The sequence below is a fragment of the Amphiura filiformis genome, chromosome 15 (genome assembly GCF_039555335.1).
Source record: "Amphiura filiformis chromosome 15, Afil_fr2py, whole genome shotgun sequence".
NCBI lineage: Eukaryota > Metazoa > Echinodermata > Ophiuroidea > Amphilepidida > Amphiuridae > Amphiura > Amphiura filiformis.
This window is the reverse complement of record NC_092642.1, coordinates 12,735,088-12,761,169: the sequence shown is the minus strand read 5'-3', so window position 1 is coordinate 12,761,169 and position 26,082 is coordinate 12,735,088. Positions and strand designations below refer to the sequence as shown.

Sequence of the window (26,082 nt, the reverse complement as noted above, 5' to 3'; positions counted from 1 at the left end):
TCAGCTACCGAACGAAACATAATTATTATGCACATTCCGACCAGACTAGCTTTGTCAGGCAGAGTACGCCATGACGCGTGCCGAACGTACATTTTAACAAAAACAATATTATTTGAAGTTTTAATTTTTTTAAAACTTACCCTATTTTACTAAATTACCATGTAAATTAACCGGTAATTTACCGACTCACAACACTGACATGAATACAAGTTTTAGTATTATTTAATAATATTATTTCCTCTATCGGTTGATGCACAATGGTACATGTTGGGGGGGGGGGGCAAAATAGTTTTGTACTTTAAAATATTAAAATATGAGGGTGGGGGTCATAACAGTTTTAGGTTCATTAACTTGTGAGACCGGGGGTCAACAAAGATTTTGGTTCACGAAGAGGGGATGGGGGTGGGGGTTAAAATGTGTAACACGAAAAATATATTGTCATCCCACCAAAGTATTTCTGAACACTCCCTAAACTTAGTTGATTTTCTGCAAATGTTATTTTTCAGTGAGTTTTGCTTTTATTCTGTGTTAAATTATGGCAAACGGAAACAATCACAATATGATGTAGCTAGGAAACAAATACTATAATCGCTCCTGGGTGTCACCCATGCGTACTTTTTTAATGTAGGCCTACCGGTAGGGGCCTATTGCCAATCACAAAGTTTGAAATTGTAATTGTTTAATGTATGCTACTCCCTAACAGAATATGTTTATAGGCACGCTGGGTAAGTGACGTACTTAAATCGGATTAACTACCATAACAATAGATGAATACAATTTTGACTATAGGCTATCGCCCGCACTCACGTTCATGCAGTAGGACCTACCGATGCATTGAACCATAGATGTCAAAGAGATGCTAATCACTTGCACCTGTAAGATTAGTATCTTTGCAAAGAACGGTATTGTATTCAATCTATTATAGACTTATTATATGATTGAAGACAGGTGTACAGACGGCTTGACGTGATCGCGTGAGCCTATGATTTTTTCTGGGGTCTTGTGGTCTACGCTGGTTATCATCGATGTTGAAGTGCCTATAATAGTTCAATGTAAGAAAATGAGCCAATAGACGTGATGAATAAAGATCGGATTTTTGGATTATTAGTGGCGGTATACAATTAAATGTCAAAATTACGGAGCTATTCTACTTTTCAACAATAATTCATACTGGCAGGCTACACCAAGAAGTGTATTAGTGCAGATTGATATTTTTCGGGATACTTTTCCACAGGGATGAAGCACATGGCAAAAACTATTGCCGCTGGTGCCATTTTGGAAGGTCACGTGAAGTGTCAAATGATTTTTTGACTTCAAATACTCACTGTATTTCATATCTTATGCTTGTCGTATATTTCCTTTCTATTATCGATAGTTAGTTTCAATTTCGACATTACTATATCAACAAGACATTCCCTTATCAAATTAAAAGACTTTCTTGCAGAAACAAATCACTGTGGCCTGATGGGATCATAGTAGTTGACCCACTTCCGCCCGGTCTAACCTTGCTTGGGGGCGCTTTTTACTATCTTCAACAGGTTCGATTCGCTAAACTTACGACACCTTTATGTGGTGACCTCAATCACATGGGCTGAGTAAGAGTTGATGTGAATTATTCATAACCGATCGATACCTTGCCTCACTTTGTTGAGAGCAAGCCAACAAAATTTGCAATAGGTTTGCGTGGCTAAACAAAAGCCGTGAATTTAGTGTCACCCCCCTGCACATACACACTGCATGCAGTAGTCTGGCACAGCTGACGGCGCGTATTGTACTAGTACGTACAATATATCAAAACTGCGTGGACTTGAACCGATATATGTAAATAGAACTATCGGAGCACATAAACAACCTGACTCAGCTCTCTTTTGCATTTCGTTCTTTACGCTAAACCACATTGGTATAGTTTGGTCCTCGTATTATATTGTACTATTCTGCATTGGTTCTGCAGGTAACAGGAAAAAATGACTGCACCAGAAGTAAAGTACACACAGGTAAGGAAATAATAATATCTGGAGACGTATGAAGGAAACCACAAAAAAATATAATTTGTGTGCACATTTTCATTGCAATATATCTCAAAAGGTACATTTTCACGTGATCCGAGCCCGGGGTTCCGAGTTGTGCTGGAACTGGCCATCGCGTTGTATCACTATGATTATGATAGCTTATGATGACAGATTTTCAAACACTTAACTCATTGCGCAGATTTCCAAACACATAACTCCTTGTGCAGATTTCCAAACACTTAACTCCTTGCGCAGATTTCCAAACACTTAATTGCAATTCTGCGTAAAAACCACATGTGCCTGCTAACGGTCAAAAAATTTTTATTTCATGAGGTGAAAGGGCTTTGGTAGTAGGTTACAAAAAGTCACATCAAAAATTCCTCCGGAGCTTGTTGCCATAGCAACGGCAGATTTTATGATTTTGGTGATTTTTGCTTATTTTGGGGTGAAAATAAGGGAAAATATGTACTTTTCTGAATTGCTCCTGACTTTAAATTTGAGGTCACATTAAAAAAACAACCTTACCACCATAAAGTATTATCTTTGTGCTTTCCCCAGATGTAAAAAATATTTCAATAATATTTCCCTATGTGCAATTTTAGGGCTGGGCAACATTGCCATTTTAGCACTATTGAAAAAATGCAATTTTTACCCTATCTTTGAAGTCTAAAAACTAATTTTGCTTGAGCACCCAGAATTATTTCCTCTTTGTTGGTACTTGGGCAGACATTGCCCCTTCCAAATTTGGTAAAAAATCTCTGGGGCTATTTGACCTGTAAAGCCAGTGTTGCCAGAAAGTTTGATAATTTTCAAAAAATGCATTTTTCGAAATAATGCATTTTCTACATATTTACTCATGTAACCTTTAATACCACCAACTTCATTGAAATATTTGCACACATGATTAGACACACACTGCAACGGAAGCAACACTTTGATGCTGAGGACAAGTCCTGTCCTGCAAAAACCGGTATTGCCAGAAAATCTTATTTTATTAATCCAAATTTCCAATTTGTGCGTTTTACAAAAATTATTATTTATTCGGTTAAGTTTATACTATCAATGTTAGTTGAATATAATGTGTATTTAAACATCATCTGATACAATACATGTTCAGACACATGGGCAAGTTTCTCGACAGGTGGCTTAGTAAGCCTTAGGCTTAGGCGACCTTGAGGATTCTAAGCCTAGTTTTGACCAAAAATAGTATTTTTTATATGGGAAATGTGTTGAAAAATGACATATGCACCTTGGAAAGTGTATCAGCTTATTAAGATGGATGTTTAGATCAAAGAAGTAAATCACAACATTTTATGTGACCTATGGTTTTTGACCTATGACCTCTTGGAATTCATAAATAGGCCTAAAATGAAGGTTTTTAATGATTTTGGTCATTTTGGGCAAAAATGGACCCTTTTTAAAACCATTTTTAGCAATTTTTTGCATTACAAAAGTTTAAATTACACTTAACTTTATTGATAAACAGGGCTTCTTTAATTTTAGGCTATTGAGAGAGAGAGTTCAACGAGTATGCAGTTTCCATGGCAACGGCCATTAATGCTTCTTTTAAGCAAATATCTGTAAAATAGAGCTAATTTCCAAGTAAAATTATCAAAAAATGGGTGTAAATGACCGTTTCCATGGAAACTGTCATTTCTTTGAATTCTCCTAATAGCTTAAAATGTTATGCCAATCAAACAATTTTTTTAAGCTTATGATAATCCTGTTAATGAGAATACACGAAACTGCTGATTCTTGATTACGAATCCACAAGGCATAGCCGAGTGAACTCGTATCAAGGTATAACAGTTTCAAGTGTATTCGCTGATTTAAACCATAACAATATAGGCCTATCAATCCTCTCTAAAACTCAACAGGCTTTCGTAGACTACGGCTACACAATTTTTAGCGAAACATGGCGCACAAGGCTGACAAAGAATCGAAACTATATTGTAGACGAATCCAATTTCATGCATTCCTACACCGCAATGGCAGCCATATCTGCCCCCAGGTTTATCCCACCTGAAATGTGAAATGATGTGGCCATGGCAGTGGCGTATCCAGGAGGTCGGGGGGGGTGAGAAAAAAATGTATAAAATGTACGAAATGGAGCGGCCATCGCGTCCCCCCTCAGAAGTAAGAAACTTTTGCAACATGAAGACCTAATTGAAGCGATTTGGTGGACCATTTTGCCACTATTAGTGTGTAAAATTTTAGTTTGAAAAAGCTAAAAAATTTGTAAAATGAGCGGTCCATGAAGCCTTTCGTGGATAAGTTTTATATTGTAGGCCCATAAATTGTGTTAAACATATATTGGCAAATGCGCGAAATCAGGAGCGAAAAGAGCCACTTGTATATGGATTACGCAGGGGTGTCAGAAGTTGGAAAATTTTGAAAAATGAAGGTCCATTTCAAGCCATTTGGTGCATCATTTTTAAACTATTTAAACAGAAAAAAGGCCCCGAATTCAATTTACAAACCATGAGACTCAAATTTACTAAAGCATACATGGATCAATGAAGTCACTATGGAGTCCGTCTAGTGTGACGGGCCCTGCATGTTGTTCCATCAATGCCCAAGTGGGCAGTAACAACACCAATTTGGTGGAGACGGGACCCAGTAATGGCCGACTGAATTCTAACCATCACTTGGTTCAATGGATTATTCTACATGTTCTATAGGTCCACTTTAATTGCCCAAACACTCAATGTGGACCGGGGTGTGGCCAAGATCAAGGCCCACATACAGGGTGTCCCAGAATGATCTGTACCGGGAAAGATGGAATTTTTTAGGTATGAAGGGCATGTTAAATGTTCATATTGTTTTACATTTTAAGTTTTACATATATTTAGCTTTCTCAGATTTTTTAGATTTTAAAAATTGGACGTTTCTAGTAGAAGTTATAGAAGATTGCGTAAAATGGTGAATTCTAAGTTTTGACAACGCAACCTATTTTGAAAATCTGTAACATTACTAACCGTTCAGCACAAAGTTATTTGGAAAAAGTTATGCAGGTATTTTAGTTGTGCCCTGTTCATATTTCCACTAAATAGCCGATATCTATCTATTATTTATGACGTTACGAAGCAATCATTACATGGAATTAAGGATTTGCGGCCTAATCCCATTCTCTCTTTGGCGGTAGTTTTAGTTATTGTGGTGTGAGGTCCATGTAATTTGAAATGCTTGCAGAGGTCGAACTGGTTGTGGTACAGAAAATATGGCTCCTCAATTTATTGTGCAGCAGCGTAGATTCCTTTCAAAAACTTACTGGCAAACCAGCAGCTATGTTGAGACGCAAAGAAGATTCATTAGACGATTTCCGCGAGCACGCGTTCCAGTCAAAGGAGCGATAGTGTATAACGTAAAGAAGTTTGACGAGCACAGAACTGTCAGGAATCGGCAGAGTGAGGCTTCAGGTGCTCGTAAGACTGCAAGAACTAGAGCGAAGATTGCAGCTGTCTGGCAAGCTTTAAGGCCCAACCCCAACAGTAGTTGTCGTCGAAATGCTGTGCCAAACATCCCACGTTCTTTATTTAATCGTATCGTGCCATTTTCAAGGGTATGCGAGTCGTTTGCGCTGAAAATGAAAGCAGTTTTTCATTGATTTTACATTATTGCATGCCACGCCAAAACAAATAAAGGTAGCGTGCTGAAATTCACAGAATAAGTAGGAGACATGTCCAGCATTATAATGCATGTATCAAAAATAGATACACTGCCCGTCTTCTATTTTTAGTTATTTTTGCAAACACGGAACAAATCATTCTGGGACACCCTGTACATAAATATTTTTCTGGTATGCAGGATTTGGTAACTCTTTAGATCGTTCATGTTTAATTATAAAGACCATCGAATGTTAACTTCCACAGTTGATCACATCCTTACATCCCTGATCCTGGGCATCCCGGGAGGGGGATTGGGAGTCTTTCAGGCCAAATGTTAAATATCGGACCTTTCAAAGGGAAGCTTTAGTAGGGGCATGGAAGTAAGAGAGGTATTCTTTTGTGTCAAATGTTATTTAGCAATTTATTATACACAATTAAATCAATCAGAGCAATTTTGAAATTTGACCGTACATGATGTTTGACCTGAAGTGACCTCTGCTGTGTTTTTAACATGTTCCCCTTTCGGTTTATATTCACCAACTTTGAGCCCAATCACAGGTCTATTAAATTCAACCCCTAAATGACCTTCGACCTCAACATCCTTAGGGTATTATGTATTATATCTTTTCTCCCTTCCACCCAATGATCATACCATGATACTTTTGGAATGGCAATTTTTAACCAAATTTATAGCATATACACATACAGATAGAAAATTATCTATTGTGTTAGAAACTAGGAGAAATGGGGAAAATTTGTCTTTTAATTGCAACAGCCCATCATGACCCACATGCTTCATCACCGGTTGGATTTTTACTTGCATTGTAAACATGGTAGCACGGTTGTTTCGATGTGAACACATGTGATGTTACCTTTCCACCCTGGACAAGTATACCTTCAACAGGTCCTGTATCAACGTAGAAGTAGAAGTCAAATTGATGGCATCGGAACAACAAACGGATGTCTTAATTTAGGGGGAAAATTCAATAAGGGTGTCGAATAATGCAAACGTCAATATTGGTGCCCCCATGGGAGTTTGAAGTTTATATTATTGTGCGTATCATTAATTTTACCAGGCTACATTTTTAAACAAATGCACGCATGTTTTAACGAACTTAAAAATTACGGGTATGGTAAATTAATTGTCATATAATCTGGTAACACCATCATTGCCTAAGTTTCAGATGATGGTTAAAAATTGGTCCATTTTTGCCCAAAATGACCAAAATCATTAAAAACCTGCATTTTAGGCCTACTTATAAATTCCAAGAGGTCATAGGCCAAAAACCATAGGTCACAGAAAAGTGTTGTGATTTACTTTTTTGATCCAAACATCCATCTTAGTAAGCTGATACACTTTCCAAGATGAATATGTCATTTTTCAAAAAAAATTCCCATGTAAAAATTACTATTTTTGGTCAAAACTAGGCTTAGTATCATCGCCTAAGCCTAAGGCTTACTAAACCACCTGTCGAGAAACTCGCCCATGTGTCTGAACCTGTATTGTATAAGATGATGAAAATGCACATTCTATTCTAACTAACATTGATAGTATAAAATTAACCGAATAAATAATTGTAAAACGCACAAATTTGAAATTTGGATTAATAAAATATGATTTTCTGGCAATACCGGTTTTAACAGGACAGGACTTGTCCCCAGCCTCAAAGTGTTGCTTCCGTTGCAGTGTGTGTCTAATCATGTATGCAAATTGTGCAAATATTTCAATTAAGTTAAGTTGGTTAAAGGTTAAATGAGTAAATATGTAGAAAATTCATTATTTCAAAAAATGCATTTTTTGAAAATTATCAAACTTTCTGGCAACACTGGCTTTACAGGTCAAATAGCCCCAGAGATTTTTTACCCAATTTGGAAGGGGCAATGTCTGCCCAAGTACCAACAAAGAGGAAATAATTCTGGGTGCTCAAGCAAAATTGGTTTTTAGACTTCAAAGATAGTGTAAAAATGGCATTTTTTCAAAAGTGCTAAATTGGCAATGTTGCCCAGCCCTAAAATTGCACATAGGGAAATATTATTGAAATATTTTTTGCATCTGGGGAAAGCACAAAGATAATACTTTATGGTGGTAAGGTTGCTTTTTTAATGTGACCTCAAATTTAAAGTCAGGAGCAATTCAGAAAAGTACATATTTTCCCTTATTTTCACCCCAAAATAAGCAAATATCGCCAAAATCATAAAATCTGCCGTTGCTATGGCAACAAGCTCCGGAGGAATTTTTAATATGACTTTTTGTAACCTACTACCAAAGCCCTTTCACCTTATGCAATAAAAAAATTTTGACCGTTAGCAGGCACATGTGGTTTTTACGCGGAATTGCAATTAACTCCTTGCGCCGTTACACTCTTTGCGCAGATCAAACACTTTACTCCTCCAGGAAACAGACTTCTTTAACACTGCTTCACTTGACAGATGTATTGTTTTATAAACCAGACTCCAGCAAGTCTCTCAAACGCTCCTTTGTTGCTGTATTAAGATAGATCTTTATTGACCATGTAAACTGGTTCAAATGTACCTCTTTTTGAAGCACAACAATGACAACACGTAGAGAGTTTACAATTTCTCATGACATTCTGCAAAGAACAAACTCACTTCCCTTCTACTTTTGTATTCCTCAAAAAACACATGATCTATTAATGGACCATTCTGTCATTCACTTAATGGGGAATTTTAAAAGTGATGTCATCACATTATATCCATTTTATAATCTAAGGGACTTTCCCACTGAATCAATACAGATAATATTCTAGAGAGAAGTGGGGGTTCCCCAAATAGTCCATAAATAATCCTGACATTGTTTACAGTAATTTGGGGAATCCCAAAATAACTTTACACACCAACTTGCAAGTGCAAGGGGGTTTCCCATCTCATGACACAACTCAAAATTGTAAACAAAGATAAATAATCCAATAAATTACTCAGGGCACATCACACTATGTATGGACACCCAGACTGTGTAATACTAATTTCAACATATATATTTAGCTTTCGACCCCAGTCCGATTCCAGTCCAATCAATCCATGTACTATGTGGATGAATTATTTATCTCAAAACATCAATTGACTTAAATTATTTGTCAATTTAAGTGGAATCATTCATGCACATCTACACTTCCACTAGATTATCCATTAGCTTTATCATGTAATTATTATCATTAATTATGCACATCTGGATAATTATATCCATGTTTTATTAATATTTTAAAACTCCTATAAATCCCAAATATCTGTATGGTAAGGACCTCTCTATTCATTTAACTCAGATGCACAAGCCTGGGCACAAGAAGTACATGTAGCTGAAAGAAAATCTCACACCAGTCACATTATCATATACACCAGGCACAAAAAGAAACTCGTCAGTTATATTCATCCTTGCTGTTCAATAACTTGATAATTTTGGATTATTCTGAAATATACATTTTGTTTATTTGACTTTGCTTTCTCATTTGACACCCTGTTCGTGAAAAACGAACAAGAATTGACCAAGATATGCGCCTCCAAAGCTTCAAACCCCAAAATCAAAAGTTGCATTTTCAACGATTTTCAATGGGAACGCATCGTTGTATTGCACACAAGCACCACGGGCCAATCAATAAAGCACACAGTGTAACAGGCACAATTGAATCGTTAAAATTGCAACTTTTCATTTTGGGGTTTGAAAGTTTGGAGGCGCATATCTTGGTCAATACTTGCTCAATGTTCACGAACAGGGTGTCAAATGAGAAAGTAAAGTCCAATTAACAAAATGTATATTTCAGAATAATCCAAAATTATCAAGTTATTGAACAGCAAGGATGAATATAACTGACGAGTTTCTTTTTGTGCCTGGTGTAGTTCTACATGTGTGTGAACAGCATAGCATACAAGTAGTGGAGTGTATTTGGATGGGGAATATCAAAATGATTAATAAAAGCTGTGTTAGCACACAGATCCTGGGTCAGCATGATAACTTGAAATTCACCACAAAAGAAAAAAAATCTTGAAATGTTTTCCCAGTTTGCTGTTTTTTCTGTATTGATCAGTCATTATGTGAATGAGACATTTGTAGCATACAATGGGTGGTAGTGCTGTTTACAATGTAAGCTACATGTGTGCAGCATTCATGTTCATTTTGTGTATCCAGGGCTGGATTTATCTTTTTCAGGCTAAAATAAAATTGAGGGCACTTGCTATAGTTTTCTATCTGGATCCATGTTTTACTTCTCTCCACCCAACCCCATCCATGATGTAACCTATTTGTTCTGATTATGATCAGAAGACTCACAGTCATGACAGTGGGATTCATGAGTGGAGCGAACATGCATCTTAGAAGTGAGAGTATTCCGCTATTCTCACTTTCAGCTGACTTTCCTGCATTTTGTGAAGCCATGTACTCTATGGTACCCGTACCCATGGGTATATGGGTACGGGTCCCATGCCATGAGTACGGGTACGGGTCCCAGGCCATGAATACGAGTACGGGTACGGGTCTCAGGCCATGAGTACGGTTACGGGTCCCAGTCCATGAGTACGGGTACGGGTCCGAAGTCAAAATAGGGCATGAGTACGGGTACGGGTCTGAAACCATGAGTACGGGTACGGAAATATATACGGTATACTCAAAACTCGGTATATTCACTATAAACACGCTGATAGTAAAGATCAAGAGTTTCGGTGTATTTATACAAGGACTAGCGTATAGGCCTACGGTATAATCAAAATCGGTATCATTAACCACGCTGGATGTAAACACCATCTCGGGATAATTTTCCTGGGATAATATGATTACAGATCCAATGTTGACTGTGCACAGAATTAAAACCTTCATTTGACCTTCCATGAGGGAAGTCATATTATTATCTTATCCTGTATCGTTCTATGGATAACATTATTACTGAAAATAAGGAGAACGAAAAGGATTTCACCAAACAAATTATAAAGCCCATTATCCCGGTATAATCGGGTTATCTCGGGATAATTATCCCAAGATAATCATGTTATCTCGGGATAATCAGGTTATCTCGGGATAATTATTCATTTGACCTTCCATGAGGGAAGTCATATTATTATCTTATCCTGTATCGTTCTATGGATAACATTATTACTGAAAATAAGAAGAACGAAAGGAAATATAAAGGCCATTGACATGTTAACTACTGCTAGTGTGCATTGTGTTGAATGATCATTCTTTCAAACTTGAAATGAAATAAATTTACATATGCATTATGTATAATCGCTTATTTCTTTGTAATAAGCCATCCGATCCAACATTTATGTCCAAATAATTTTTCTGGGGCACCCTGTATTGTGACCATACCGGATTTTTCTGGGGCACCCTGTATATGTGACCGTCCACGGCGAATGAGCCGTAAACTCCTCCCTCGGTCAATTTTGTTTTATTTCGTGTTTAAAAAATAAACATCATAAACTTAAAAATGGTACGGTATATCATTTGACTTCAAACGATATCCAGAAGCGGAGTTATGGTTAGTTAAACTTTGCGCCTTCAACAAAATTATAGCTTTTTTCGTTTCTATGTGTGTCTCTTTTTCCACATTGCCGGCAATAAATATCAAACAGTCATAATTGGCGGTCATTTCAAATCATCCCCAAGTCAACGAGGTTTAAGAAGGTTCTCTCATTGTTAATTGTTGGTTATGCATACCTATACAAATAACCCACCACTTGAAAAGGATTTAGCAAAAGCAAACAAAGACCAGAGCTATTAAAAGTTCTATAGCCATCTAAGGTAGAAAGCTTATTATCCACTTCAATAATAGTATTATTGATTCGTGTTGTGACTATCAAAATAAAACAGATGTCGCGCCAGCTTAAGTGACCGATGAATACGACCTTCGTACACATTTTACACCATAACTCAGAATACAATTTAGGGAATTTACGGCTCGTTTGTGCTGCCGGGTCACATATAGTAAAGAGACCACAAAATTTATTTTGAGGTTTTTGTTTAACATTTTTAAACAACCGATGTACTAAACGGTTCCAAAAAAATAAGGCGCCCCCCCTACGAATTTTTGGTATAATCCAAAAACGGCTTGATCAATTCTCTTGTTTGAAACATAAGCTGATTGTTATGCATCAAGTGAACGGGGTTTTGTTGTTATCTTTTGTCATCTTCACTGAGAAATACGAGTATAGCCATTGATAAAATTTTCGGCCAGAAAAAAGTTGCACTTTTCTACATAGGCTTTTTATGCACGACTTTTGGTTTCAGACCTCTTTCACTTGAAGAAATGTTTGTATATTTTTTTTATTAAAATAACTTAAGTTAAGGGATCTAAAATGAGCGTTTATTGCGTTTCGACAGTATTTTTTGTGGCACATGAGAGCACCTCAGACCTATCGAATTGTATTCTGAATACGAAGCATGTCTTTCTGATATCAAATAATTTTCATTTTTTGAAAATCACAATAATTATAATACAAATTTTATGACAAATTATACAAATTTGATATTTTTCGAATTTTTGATATATAACAGTCCTCGAAGTAAATCATATAAATCTAATGATATATTCTTAAAGTGTTATGTAGCAGGAGGAAAAGCCGACAGTCAATTGAAAATTTTGACCTTTCATATTGAAGATATGGATTTTTTTTCCCAAAAGACCTAAATTTTTTGGTGTTTTGGGAAAAAAATCCATATCTTCAATACGAAAGGTCAAAATTTTCAATTGATCGTCGGCTTTTCAACCCACCTACATACACTTTAAGTATAAATCATCAGATTAATAAAGTTTACTTCAAGTACTGTTAAATATCAAAAATATCAATTTTTAATGATTTGCCATAAAATGTGTATTAAATTGCGAATTTCAAAAATTCAAAATTATTTGATATCAGAATGACATTCTTCGTATTCAGAATGCAATTCGATATGTCTGATGTGCTCTAATGTCCCAAAATAAATACTGTCCAAACGTTCATACCCCAGCCCTTAAGATGTTCATGAATCAATTTGTACACATTTCAAACATGTTTTATGGTTCAGTGAGTAATCATATAGACTTTTATATATTAATATTTAAATATTATTCATCAACAAAAGTTGCACTTTTTTATATGCATTAAAATGCATAAATTTAACAAGTTTTTCATTATAATTCAATTTATTAGAAAGGAACAGCTGTAACTTCAATGACAAATCTTGTAATTCAATTTATTAGAAAGGAACAGCTGTAACTTCAATGACAAATCCTGTGTTCATTGATTAATTTAACCAATGGACCAACAGATTCCTGGTTAGATCTTTTATGCTGGATACCTATACACTTGTTCTATTGGTCATTTCCTTGAATGGTTCAAAAACATTTATATGGGTGGCTGTTATCAAGACTCAACTTGTTACAAGCGGACAACACCACCTTAAAGGACTTTGCAACAAATCCTGCAGCATGCGGGGAACCAGCTTGACCAACAGCAGAGAAGAATGATGTTTGGAAGCCATCTCACATGAAGGAAGGCCTATTCGTTATTGAAAGACATTAATAAGCTGCAGCATTCATTTTAATTTATTCACTGAACCATAAAAACTGTTTTTGAGTGTGTGACACCTAAATAAGGAAAATTTTAAATTTAATTAGATTTAATTATGCTTCTTTTTGATTTAAGGAATGGGATATTAAGTTAACGTTTAGCGACTTTTTCACGTATTTTTTGTGGGAGCTGAGAGTATACTAGACCTATCAAATTGCATTCTGAATACGAGAAATGTCTTTCTGATTCGCGATATAATACAAATTTTATGACAAATTATTAAAATTTGATATTTTTAAAAATTTTGATATTTAACAGTCCTTTAAGAGGTACATAGGTTCTAATTGATGACATTTCACCTGGATTTGGTGTGATTTCGACTGCAGACAAACATGATATCACATTCATTTAATCAAAACAGCCTTGATTTAGCGAAGTTACACATGCACAATTACTCTTCTAGATCAAATAAAAATGTAGTTACTGAGATATTGTCATTTCACCTGGTTATTATATGGCTGCTATGGGCGGCCATCTTAGATAGAGGGTGTCCTAGACTAGACATCAGACAATCATGACACCCTCTTCATTCAATTAGACAGTCTTGATTTAATAGAGATAGAGACCGAAATGATCCTTGTAGGTCAGACAGATTCCGAATTATTGTCATTTCATCTGGTTAATATGATCATTATGGTTGCTATTGGCGGCCATTTTGGATTTCATGTGTCCTAGACCTCAGAAATCCATGAAACCCCCTTCATTCACTCAGACAGCCTTGATTTAATGGGAATAGACACCTTAATGACCCTTGTAGGTCAAGCAAATTCCGAATTATTGTCATTTCATCTGGTTAATATGATGATTATGGTTACTATTGGCGGCCATCTTGGATTTCAGGTGTCCTAGATCTCAGACCCCCATGAAACCCCTTCATTCAATCAGACAGCCTTGACTTAATGGGGATAGACACCTTAATGACCCTTGTAGGTCAAGTAGATTCCGAATTATTGTCATTTCAGGTGTCCAAGACCTCAGACATCCATAAAACCCCTTTCATTCACTCAGACAGCCTTGATTTAGTGGGGATAGACACCTCAATCACCCATCTAGGTCTAGTAGTTTCACAGTAATTGTCATAATTATTACCTGGTTCATAAATACATTTTGGCGGCCATTTTGAAAAATGGCCATATACAGAGATTGCCCGGGCTTGGAATTTGGAAGACCTATGCATACCCTACTCGAATCAAACTTTCCTCATGAAAAATTGTATACGGGTCTGTAGGACAGGGCCAGGACTACATGATTTTCCGGAACTCACTCTGATCATAGACCCTGGTATATCATGTATTATGAAGGCATGCCAGGAAGCATTGCAACTATACTATAGTTTTCGGCAAGGTTCCTCCGCACGGCGGTGTCCAGCTGATCTACCTGATCTACCGATGTGCTGATGACGTGATCCAATTAGCCAATCAGAACCCCACATCGACGCCAAATCGGCAAAAACTTTGCCGAAAACTACAAAAAGCAAGCTTCATCCCAAAATCAACCCGATTCATTAGACTAATGATAATCGCTTCCCTGTTTCCTGGATTTTTGTTGTTGTTAATAGCACTATGACAAAAGTCAAAAATGTGCATCTTGTGTGTGTCATATTTATTAAATGGGTCATTATATATCTTTAACTTTAATTCCCTTACGAAAAAGAAGTATCAAACGATAATATGAATAAAAGAGTGCTTAATTAGCATCCATGTCTAATACCGTACTTCTTGATAACTTTATTGTTCGGACACTTTACCATATTAATGTTAATGTTTTTATCACTCATACATAAATTCTAGACAGTTCATTGGTTGATTACCATTTATCATTTTTACCATCACCCTCTCCGTGTGATAGTCTTTACTATCATAGTACTCTGCCGTAGTGCGCCTGCGCCAAGCCGTGAGCTGACTCTTGGACTCGCCGATTTAATTATGGGGTGGACCCCAAAATGTGAAGTATATCACGGCAAAACATGGTGTTATGTTGATGAAAAAAAAAATTTCCTACCTTAAATAGTATTTTAGTAATAGAATTTATGCATGAGTTCCGGCTCGTGGAATGGAACAATCCATCTTTCACCTCGTGATTATATTTCGACCATCACACTCATAGACAGTTAATATTTGTATAATACGCACTACACTACCATTAACCCTGTGCTAATCTTGTTTTTAATCCATTAGGTATTCATCAACAATGAGTTTGTAAACTCAGTAAGTGGTAAGACATTTGTCACTTTGAATCCATCAAACAGTGAGAAGATATGTGACGTGCAGGAGGGAGACAAGGTAGGCATAATACTGCGCAAAATTGAGATTCCTTCAACATTATGCTCCTGGAGCTAAGTTACGGAATAAATGTCATCTAAGCGGTGTATGCTTGGCATTTATTCCGTAAACCTCACAAAATATCAGAACCACAACAATACCCCTCCCAGGCTACGCCACTGCTTATACTCGTGCCTGCCCTCTCGAGTATAAACGAAGTACACTGCTACAAAAAGTATCGTTACACTTCAAAAGTCGTTATAATTTAACAACCATAAGGGTATTGAGCAAATCGGTAAACTCGCTGCATGCAGTATTTTATACTGCAAATGTTGACACCTCATTTGCTGCTCTCCGATCTCGTTGACAAATGTTACAAGCATTTCAATGTTAAAGTTGCAGTAGCCCCTATACACAAGTTTAAAGACAATAAACAAACACTTTCTCCACTTGGTGATCACTTTTAAGGACCTGTTATTTTAATATCATGCTACTCTTGTTTTCATGGATTCATTCTTTACACTCTCATGAAGTAAAATGCCGTTTTCTTCAGTTTATCCTTCAATTCTTAGTGTGCCCTCCATTACTGTTCTGTCTGTTCACAACTGCTGCTGTAAATGCGACGTTGCTTGCTTCTGATGAGACATGGAGGTGTCTTATTTCTTTTCAGTCAATGCTGTTTCTCTCTCACACTCAAACGGATATGGCGCAGGGTTGTGTCTGACTTGATGGACTTGTTATCCATCTCTTCAGCGTTTCCCATAGGTTCTTTATTGGGTTCAAGTCCGCTTTTCATCATTAATCAACCATGCGATTATAATAAACATCTCAACAAAAGTAACTGACCCCCCTTAAATAATGGCCATTACTCAAAAAGGGCTATTGTATTACAAATCTGTAAAATGCGTTGGAAGCAGAATTTATTTCTGCGCATTTTGACACCTCATTTGATACGATAGCCCAGAAAACAATAAAGCACCGGTCAATTTGATGTAGTGAGGTCCAGATTTGAAAGTTGCACTTACATACAAATTTTTACAATACAAAAGCACTCAGATATCATTACGCAGATTTATTTCCATTACACTGAATGCAAAATCAATAGAAGTTACTGCAACTTTCAAATCTTGGGTTACATTGATTTAAATGTACGCTGTGACGTCAATATTTAGTCAATTGCTACAAATGAGGTATCAAAATGTGCAGATCTGTAATACAATCACCCGATGTTTAGTTTAAATTTGAATGAAAATGGAACGCACAATAAAGCTTGTACCGCTTTGGGTACTCTTTCATTATGTGCAGAATCCTTTGTATTGGGACTTCTGCAGCCTTTGAAATCCGACCCTTTACCATTGAAATATTTTTAAATTTTTCCAACAAGATCGCAAAGCTAGAAATGAGTCAACATTCACAGTATGAAATGGTGCATTTAGCGAGTAAATTATTTCTGGTTTCTCTTTTGCTTTTTAAACCATGCCGACTTTTTCAAGTGTAACGGAACTTTGGGAACAGTGTTTATAAAGATGTCAGTGGTGTAGATTAATTGTTGATATTGGGGGCGATGAGGTTGGACAACATTCTTAAAGTATAGTGAAATGCAGCACCTTTTGTCAACAGAATAAGTCCATGGTAAAAATCACGTGAAGCGCGGGAAAAAAACCTTTGGTATATTGAAGAAAACTGGTGAAAGGTGGTGCAAAGGTGTAAGAAAAGCGCGCGAGGCGCTCACAAATTGGCAAACCCACATACAGGCAACAGGGGGTGGGGATTGTATGGGCAATTCCCCAATATCAAAATATTTGTGTTGATTTTGATCTCGGAATCTACGCCTATCAAATAAATTACACAACAGATTAACTTCTATTTCACAAAGGAGATATACGATTGGTAGGCATACTTATTGTAAAATTAACTAATATGAATTTATCACAAGAACGCATCGTAACGTGAAGACGAGTAGACAGCAACCTTAAATTACCATGTTTACGATGCGTTACTTACGATACGATGCTTTAAAAAAGGTTTCTGAAATGGACCCCTGAACATTTGATGGTAATAACTAAGAAATACTGCATTTATACAAAAGAAATTATAATGTAAAATATTTTCTGAAATTCTTTTTCTTAGGCTGATATCGATCTAGCTGTCAAGGCAGCGCGTGAAGCCTTCAAACTTGGATCAACATGGCGGCGAATGGACGCTTCAGCAAGAGGGCGCTTGCTGTTGAAATTAGCTGATCTTATTGACAGAGACGCAGTATATATCAGAGTAAGTTAAAATATATATTTGGTCGTTGTTAAATCGGTAATAAAATACAAAACCAAATCTAAATAGGTAACTCTGCCACACATTTTGTTTTAAAAGGTATTAATGAAATAATCTATGAAAGATATATTAATTAGGCCTACATAGTACCTCCAAAAAGATAAGAAAAGACATTTTTATTAGATCGTCTGCTTTATTTATACGAGAATCAGGGGATACTCAAAGGGGAAATTACAAGTTTGTTTTAAGACAGAGGTAACGTATTGATCACCTTTGGTTTGCTTTTTCTTTGATTCATAAGGAACTTGAAACCCTCGACAATGGAATGATTATCAACCTTACCACTCGAGCTATTGGAAGTCTAAGTAATGGTGTGCGCTCTTTGGCTGGATGGGCAGATAAAATACATGGCAAAACTATTCCCATAGGTAAGCTTTCAATACAATAAAGTTTCGGAATATGTTACCATTCATGATGGAGAAAGTGGCAGTTTAGACGGCGGGCTAAATTACCAAAATGTTTGATCGACAAGTTGCTCATTACAAAAAGAAAACGCTTTTCTGCCACCTCTTAAGGAACAGTATTAAAGGAATTAATAACTTATAATTAATATAATATATCCTTAAAAGTTGCCCTAAAATTCAAAAATGGGCAAGATCTAACGATAATAGCTTCTATAACAAAAGGTAAACCTCTCTTGGTATTTGAGTGGGAGAACCTTCACCCAACCCCTGGCTTGATTTACCATTGACCACAATACTGCCAATACATTGCTTTTGGCAAAGTGGTTATTGATGTTAATAACACGAGTTTATTATACTGGTGAGGTTAGCATTACGATGCCTATATGAAAAGCGGTGAGTTCTCTGAATCTCTATAAACAATTTCTCCACTGACGATTTCTCCACTAACGAATTTTACTCAGATGGTGATTACTTCTGCTACACGAGATATGAACCAGTTGGTGTTGTTGGTGCAATAATTCCATGGAATTTCCCCGCCCCCATCATGGTTTACAAGCTGTGCCACGCCCTCGTGTGTGGGAACACAATAGTCATCAAACCTGCCGAGCAGACACCACTGACGGCACTCTATATTGCTTCACTGATCAAGGAGGTTGGTGTCGAAAGTTTCGCTTAAACAATATTCAATGCGCGCTGGTGTACACTCATGCTCGCTTATAAAGACGTCAACAAAGATGGCATTATGAATGAAATATAACATAACAAAACTACATGAACAACAAACATCATTATTTGATTTTTCCGATTTCATTTTGCTATTTTAGGCTGGATTTCCACCCGGTGTTGTCAATATTGTACCTGGCTATGGTCCTACGGCTGGTGCCGCTATCAGTGAACACATGGATGTTGACCTTGTCTCATTTACTGGATCAACTGAGGTATCGTTAAACACCGTAAACTTTCATCTCATAAATATATAATATACCGTAAAACTCGATAGATAGCATATGTTCTTACTATCGAGCGCTTTTGAAAACATGAAATTATACCAAAGTCTTTACCAACTGAGCTAATGGAGATGAGACACACATTTTCGTATATAACTATGTGTATCGATGATTTCCTCAAAACCCTTTCCACTTTTGTGGATATGGCTCTTCATGTTTGCATGTTTTAAAAGCTCTCGATAGTAAGCACATATGCCAACTATCGAGTTTTTACGGTATATGGGTGATGCATGCAGTGTCCTTTATGCATGAATAATGTGTCCGATCAGGTTGGAAAGACGTGGGACAAATATATTCCTATTTTGATTAGCGGATGCCAACGTAGCCGGTATCCATAATGTAATAACAATCTAATGGGTTGTAAGTGCATTCGCAGGAATATCCGGGCTGATAGCCTCATATAATCTCCGCGTCATCTCTATCTACCAGAATTTACGTTTAACTCGTTTTCATTATACAATGAGAGACAAATAGTGTTCTTAAAGTTAGTCAATTGATCTGTTATACTGTTGTTTATATCTAGGTCGGACGTCTTATTCAAGCGGCTGCTGGCAGAACAAACCTGAAGAAAGTTGTTCTCGAGATGGGTGGGAAAAGCCCCAACGTTGTGTTCGCTGATTGTGACTGTAAGACACAGAAAGCTATAGATTAGTCACATTTGGCTACACAGTCATCATTTATGACTAAGTAACCTTAAAAATAAACGATTGGAGCTCACATCGATATAGAATGTGATGCAGTATTTAGGGCCACTGAAACCTTGTGCCCGTTTCACAAAGACTTACGATTAATTCAATAGTTGCTTACGTGTGGTAAATCAACCGCAAGGTTTCCTGACATAGATACATAACGTTGGTCATAATTTTCGTGGCACGGTCTCCTCATACAGACGACTTTTTAATGACTTATAGAGTACTCCATAGATATTAAGCATTCGGGGGTTTTCATTGCGAAGCCATTTTTGATAATCTCTATCATGTCTACCCGTGATCGGTGAATCGCGTATTGCATTTCACGGCTTATGATTAGGCATATTGGGGCGGTTTATAGTAATTTCGTATTCGTCCCTATGCAGAGATCGCGACAAACATAGAAGATAAGACGATTAAATAATGTAATATAATATATTGGTTTTTTTTAACGTGCAGTGGACTATGCAGTGGAGATGAGTCATCAAGCCTTGTTTCGTCATTGTGGTCAAGTCTGCGTCGCCGCCTCACGTACATTTGTTCAAGAGGAAATCTATGACGACTTTGTTAAAAAAAGCGTAGCAAGGGCAAAGAAAAGAACTGTTGGAGATCCATTTGATAAGACAATAGAAGGAGGTCCACAGGTAAATGTTGTGAGATTAATGAAATAGGTATTAGGTATCCAGTCAATCTACACATGCGATGCAACCCCACTTGCATCGGCTTTGACATGATGAGAGATAACATTTTAATGTTTTAGCCATGTAATGCTGTTAACGGTCCCTTAATACACCCTAACACTGGTGGCTCTTTCTATCAGTACCGAAGAGGATACTGTATTAAGTGGTACCCAATTAAGGAGATACTACACCCCTCGATAAAATTACTACCTTTACCGATTAGTTTATGTATTTGCACAATATGGATATCTCTACCGGTAATGATATGCTATCGATATCAGTGGGCGATGGCCCTAGAGGACCAAACTAAATGCCATTCCTTATTAATTAAACATTATTTGGAATCCTATATCAATAGCCTCTAATTTAGATTTTACTTTCACCTCTTTTTATAGATTGATCAAGATGGTCTGGATAAAATCATGGAATTGATTGAGAGTGGTAAAAAGGAAGGTGCCAAATTGGAATGTGGCGGCAAGCGTATTGGTGACAAGGGATACTTTGTTGAATCCACAGTTTTCTCTGATGTGTCAGACGACATGAGAATTGCTAAAGAAGAGGTATGCAGTTCTGCATTATCATCTTAAAAGCGCAGCATTTGCTGTGTAAATTGTTATACTCCATCAGTATACAAAATGTGCTGTATGTTTCCGCTAAACCCGGGGGAGGCTAGGGTATTTACATGTAGTCCTATATAACTATCGGTTGAGACAGTCTATTTTATTCAGGATTTCATTACACTAAGAAACCAAGGTCAAATACAAGCAGAGTCCATAGACAGATTGTAATATCTCCATTATTTGACAATGCAGATATTTGGACCAGTGCAGCAGATCATCAAATTTAAGACATTAGAAGAAGTACGTGATCGAGCTAACAACACGACCTACGGTCTTGCAGCTGCTGTGTTTACCAAAGATATTGATAAGGCATTTAGTATTGCCAATACCGTACATGCAGGAATTGTTTGGTAAGTGTGCTCAATGGTCGATGGCTTAAGAAAAGTTTGGTTTCCATGAAATTACCAGATAGCTCAGTGGTGCTACAGTGAAATAAACACGTAGCACCCATTAGCCGCCTTGCATTCATAGTATGACTAAATTCTATGCTAACCTATGTTTGGAACTTCAGGGTAACGAGGTTTATGAAATGTGAGTTACGTGTCCCGTCGTCGTACCTCACCTCAAACTACTCTGAAATGTTTCTTCAGGTCTCCAATTAACATCTCATTAGATGTTTGTCCAGGTAATTGAAATTGTTATATTTCCATGTCGTTTCAGGGTTAACACATATTCCGTTGTATCACCGCTTCCTCCAGTCGGTGGTTACAAGATGTCTGGAGTCGGAAGAGAAAAGTATGTATAGTGTACCCCGCATTCATTTCTAGTCTTGTCGCTACAAACGCGCGACATACCAATATACGAATCATGATTACAGGCAATAAATTGATTCAAATAACATTATATTAAAGCGATCAAGGCTTCGGAAAAACTTTTGATAATATACCGTATTGTCAACCGTTATATGCAGAAAATACTGTTTTTCTTGATGATATAGAGCATTATTTTCATAGTCACTGATACCGTATTTGTAGTTCCATCACACCAAAGTCAGATTTGCGCTGGTAACATTGCGATAATGAGACGGCAACCTTGTCAGTACGGTAAACCGTGAAGGACAATTAAAGCTTATATATGCACATTTACCTCCAATTGCTTATATACAATTAAGTCGCTGGTATATTTGCGTTTAAGAAATCCGGCTAAAGTTAAGACTCGGGCTTTGAGAGCGGGCTAGGCTCAGTAGCCTCAAGACTAAGGCTTACTAAGACTCCTGTCAAGAAACTCGCCCTAAATCTCAACTCATGATTGTTGTTGTATTTACAGCGGAATGGAAGGCCTTAAGGAGTACCTAGAAGTCAAAACCGTAAGTAACATCACATCTCTATTACTTCAAACATTGTCCTCTGGCATAGCACACTTTAGTTCCATTCACACCATATTTAAATATAAAAGATACATGTAATAAGGTTTAGATAGTAAAATAAATAACGTTAGGTTTCAAGATATCTAAAGTTTGATTTGAGCTCTTTGGGGACATAGCTGATTTATTAAACTTAACCAGCATCATCTCGTTTAACAGGGGCAATAATTACGAGCCATATGGGGTAGGGGCAAGAATATTTTGGCAAACCAAAAGTGAGGAAAGCAAGTTTGACACGCCGTTTTGAAATTTGACCTCCCCGTCCGGTCTCATAATTATTGCACAGCCCCTTTTAATTTTGGGGCAGTTAAAACTGCCACAAAATTATCATCTGTTTATTTTTTCTAAGGCACTTTACAAGTAAAATAGGAACAACGAATTATTGTAGTCTGCTGGTGTTCGATTTATTATTTTGTTTCAATTTAGTTTGCTATATCCATACATTAAAATATATACATGTTTTGCTTCTTCCCATTTCTATAGGTGATCGTTAAAATTCCAGAGAAGAATTCTTAGACATGCCATAACAACGTCCTTTGGAAGTTGCTGAAGTCCTGATTTGGTAGCTTTTGGTTTCATAATTTTAAGACATACTTGTGTCGTAATCACCAGAGACATACCAAAGGACATACCTCCAAAATGCAACTGTAAAAGCCAACGAAATAAAAGGATCTAGTATATAGTACGTGTATTTAAATACTATTTTAATCAGTATAATATACATTCGAAATGAAATATATTTTATATTTTTATAATTTTCTTCAAAATAACTGATGTGTCGAGAACCATCATTTTGACGCAGCCTGTATATCACTCCTCAATCTGAACTTATATTAGGGATGACCATCATAATTTCATGTTGCCCCTATTGCTACAAAAGATTGTTTTCTGGTGGTTAAATGGTCAAAATCGGTCAAAAACTTTTCGAATTATGAATTTTCAAAGTTTCCCATTCTGACCGGTCATTGGAACGAAATAAATTGACAAAGTCTAAAAATATCAATGTGAGCAAAATTGGTATAAGCATATATTTACCTTTTTATATTACTTTATTTTAATATATATGCAAACATGAAACAAGCATATTGTGAAAGTATCCAAGGGGTTTCTTATGAAGTGGCACTTTACTAGTCAATAGCATTAAGTATTTCTTCAAACCGAGGCACTGAAATCATGCTTTTAGAAAACATTTGCCAAAAATCATCCATAATGGCCGAAGTGGCACAAAATCAAAAGTCCAGGTGAACTTTTTTTTCCACAACAATATACACTACACATAAGAAAAATACTAATGTACTACAAGGGATTTTCAACATAGGAATCCAAACAATCAAGTACCAACATGCACAGCTTTGTCCTGATATCACTTCTGGGGTTTTAACAAAATGTTTAACCTCTATTGTGATTGGCAGCAGCATAAGGTATCTCTTTGATAGCTGATAATGCCCAGCCATTCAGCAAGTGGCTAATAACTGACCTTGATAGGCTTGAATGAATACTGTCATCTGCTACAAAACCATCACACTCTAGGACCTGGTCACTCCATATGCTACAGGGAGCACAGTACTTTAACAATGGAGTAAAAGACTCATTATTGACTAGGCGCGTATTTTAAAAGTACAGCTCCTGTGCGTGTATAGCAGCAAGTCAGTGCAGATGGTATAAATATAAGAAAATGTTTAGGGTTGAGATCAGGTAAAAAATACAACAAATGAGCACGAAACTTCACATTTATGTTCAGAAAGGTGTCTATTTAACATGATTCGAAAGGTGTTTGGAAATTCCAAAGGAAAGCTGGTGATTTAATTTTTAACTCGAGATCTACTTGTCCATTTTTTTAACCTTTTTACAGAGGGTATGATAGAGGTAATAACAACAACTCTGCCAAATTACAGCTCAGTAGGTCAAGGTGTTCACCTGATCTTATTCATCTGAATATTTTGTGCCATTCTGAGCAGTGCTTCACTTGGCCACTGGCAATTAAGCGCACTGTGGCGATGGACCATTTTTGACTCACACTTACAGAAAAACCAAATAAGTTATGATGCTGTAATTTGCAGGATAGTTACAAAACATAATTGGCATTAACATCCCCAGTTTTTACAGAAAAATTATGAACAATAAAAGAATGAGCTCAATTTAGAAATGTCTGTGCAAGCAGTGCACAGTTGAGCTCCCTGCATGTCTATGGGAGTGTTCATTGATGGTTCATTGGTCATCCCTACTTATATACCTGTTATATTCCTAAACAAAGGTAGTAATAATATACGTGACTATTTAAATCATTAGGCCTAACACATTAAAGTGCGAGGGAGTCTGTAGGGGTGACTAAAGAATTACACAAAGCCTTCAGAATCACTAATGGGGGGTTTTTTTTTCTTCCTTTTTTTGTCATTCATGTGATAAAGAGTGACTTGGAATAACGCAACGGAAGCTTGTACAATTTTGTCTCAAAAAAAGTTGTGCAAGTGAAAAGCGCCCTCTTTGGCAATTAGAAAATACCGTTGTGACATAATGCTTACATCAACGTCACGAGCGCAGTCTTAGCTCTCAAATGCCGTTTGTTCTGTTCAATTTGCTTGTTCCAATTTCGAGATATGTTTATTTAACAACGAAAGGGCAAAATCACAATTGTGCCACTTTTACTAGGGAAGAGAGCTGTACATGTATACAATGATAGCTGATGTTGATGCGTCTAATGCACTCCCCCTTTCGGGGCGCATGCATTAGACGCATCAACATCAGCACGCGTGCATTATTTTGTCTAATATCTCTCCCAACAAGTAATACGCTTTCATTAACCTATAACATGTATAAGTGCACAAGATTTGTTTGTCTTTTAACATGTCTTAAACAGTATTTACCATGATAAAATCATTGAAACGCACATGCAGAACAGCAGAATGTTAAATCCATTTTTACAGCAGAATGTGAAATATTTATTTATCTTTTAATCTCTTTTAAGTGGAAAAAGAGAATCATCATTCCTGCATCATGATAAAACAGTAAAAACAGTCAAAAATTTTGTGTATTGTGTAATTGATACATTCTTTTGATTTCACGAAGGAACTCTTGATAAACTTGATGCTATCACTGTTACATGTAAAACCCTCTTCCCTAGTAAAAGTGGCACAATTGTGATTTTACCCTTTCGTCTTAAACTAAACATATCTTGAGATTAAAACAAGCAAATGGAACAGAACAAACGGCATTTGAGAGCTAAGACTACACCCTGGATGTTGATGTAAACATTATTTCACAACGGTATTTTCTAATTGCCAGAGAGGGCGCTTTTCACTTGCACAATTTTTTTTGAGACAGGCTGTATATGTGTGTGGAAGATTTAAAAAACTATACTTTTAAATGTGAGTGTAAAGATTGTCATAATAGCGCATTATTCCTTGTATCTCTTTGCATAAGGAATGGCATTAAATGCATGCAAATGCATGAAATTTGGCAGTGGGCTTTGCCCATTGTGTAATAAATATACTGCCTAATAAATATACTGTTTACTGAATTGGAGTTCATTTTGTTTCTAATATTTTTGTTTACATTACAC

General features: G+C 36.6%; 1 protein-coding gene across 1 annotated transcript; it reads left to right on the top strand.

Annotated features, from left to right (window-relative positions):
* Window positions 1-1,729: 1,729 nt before the first annotated feature.
* LOC140171265 (aldehyde dehydrogenase 1A1-like) lies at window positions 1,730-26,050 on the top strand. Its single transcript, XM_072194495.1, has 13 exons — window positions 1,730-1,994; window positions 15,349-15,453; window positions 17,563-17,703; window positions 18,002-18,128; window positions 18,626-18,816; window positions 18,989-19,102; window positions 19,695-19,797; window positions 20,320-20,504; window positions 20,936-21,100; window positions 21,353-21,510; window positions 21,821-21,895; window positions 22,427-22,466; window positions 23,007-26,050. Exons 1-13 carry the CDS (start codon window positions 1,965-1,967, stop codon window positions 23,037-23,039), a joined length of 1,467 nt encoding a protein of 488 aa, XP_072050596.1. The 5' UTR covers window positions 1,730-1,964; the 3' UTR covers window positions 23,040-26,050.
* Window positions 26,051-26,082: the final 32 nt, after the last annotated feature.

Coding starts and splice junctions, on each gene's coding strand:
- LOC140171265 (XM_072194495.1), top strand. CDS start 1,965: ATGACTGCACCAGAAGTAAAGTACACACAG. Junction 18,129..18,625: donor TGGCAAAACTATTCCCATAG/GTAAGCTTTCAA, acceptor AATTTTACTCAG/ATGGTGATTACTTCTGCTAC. Junction 21,101..21,352: donor TGAGAATTGCTAAAGAAGAG/GTATGCAGTTCT, acceptor TTGACAATGCAG/ATATTTGGACCAGTGCAGCA.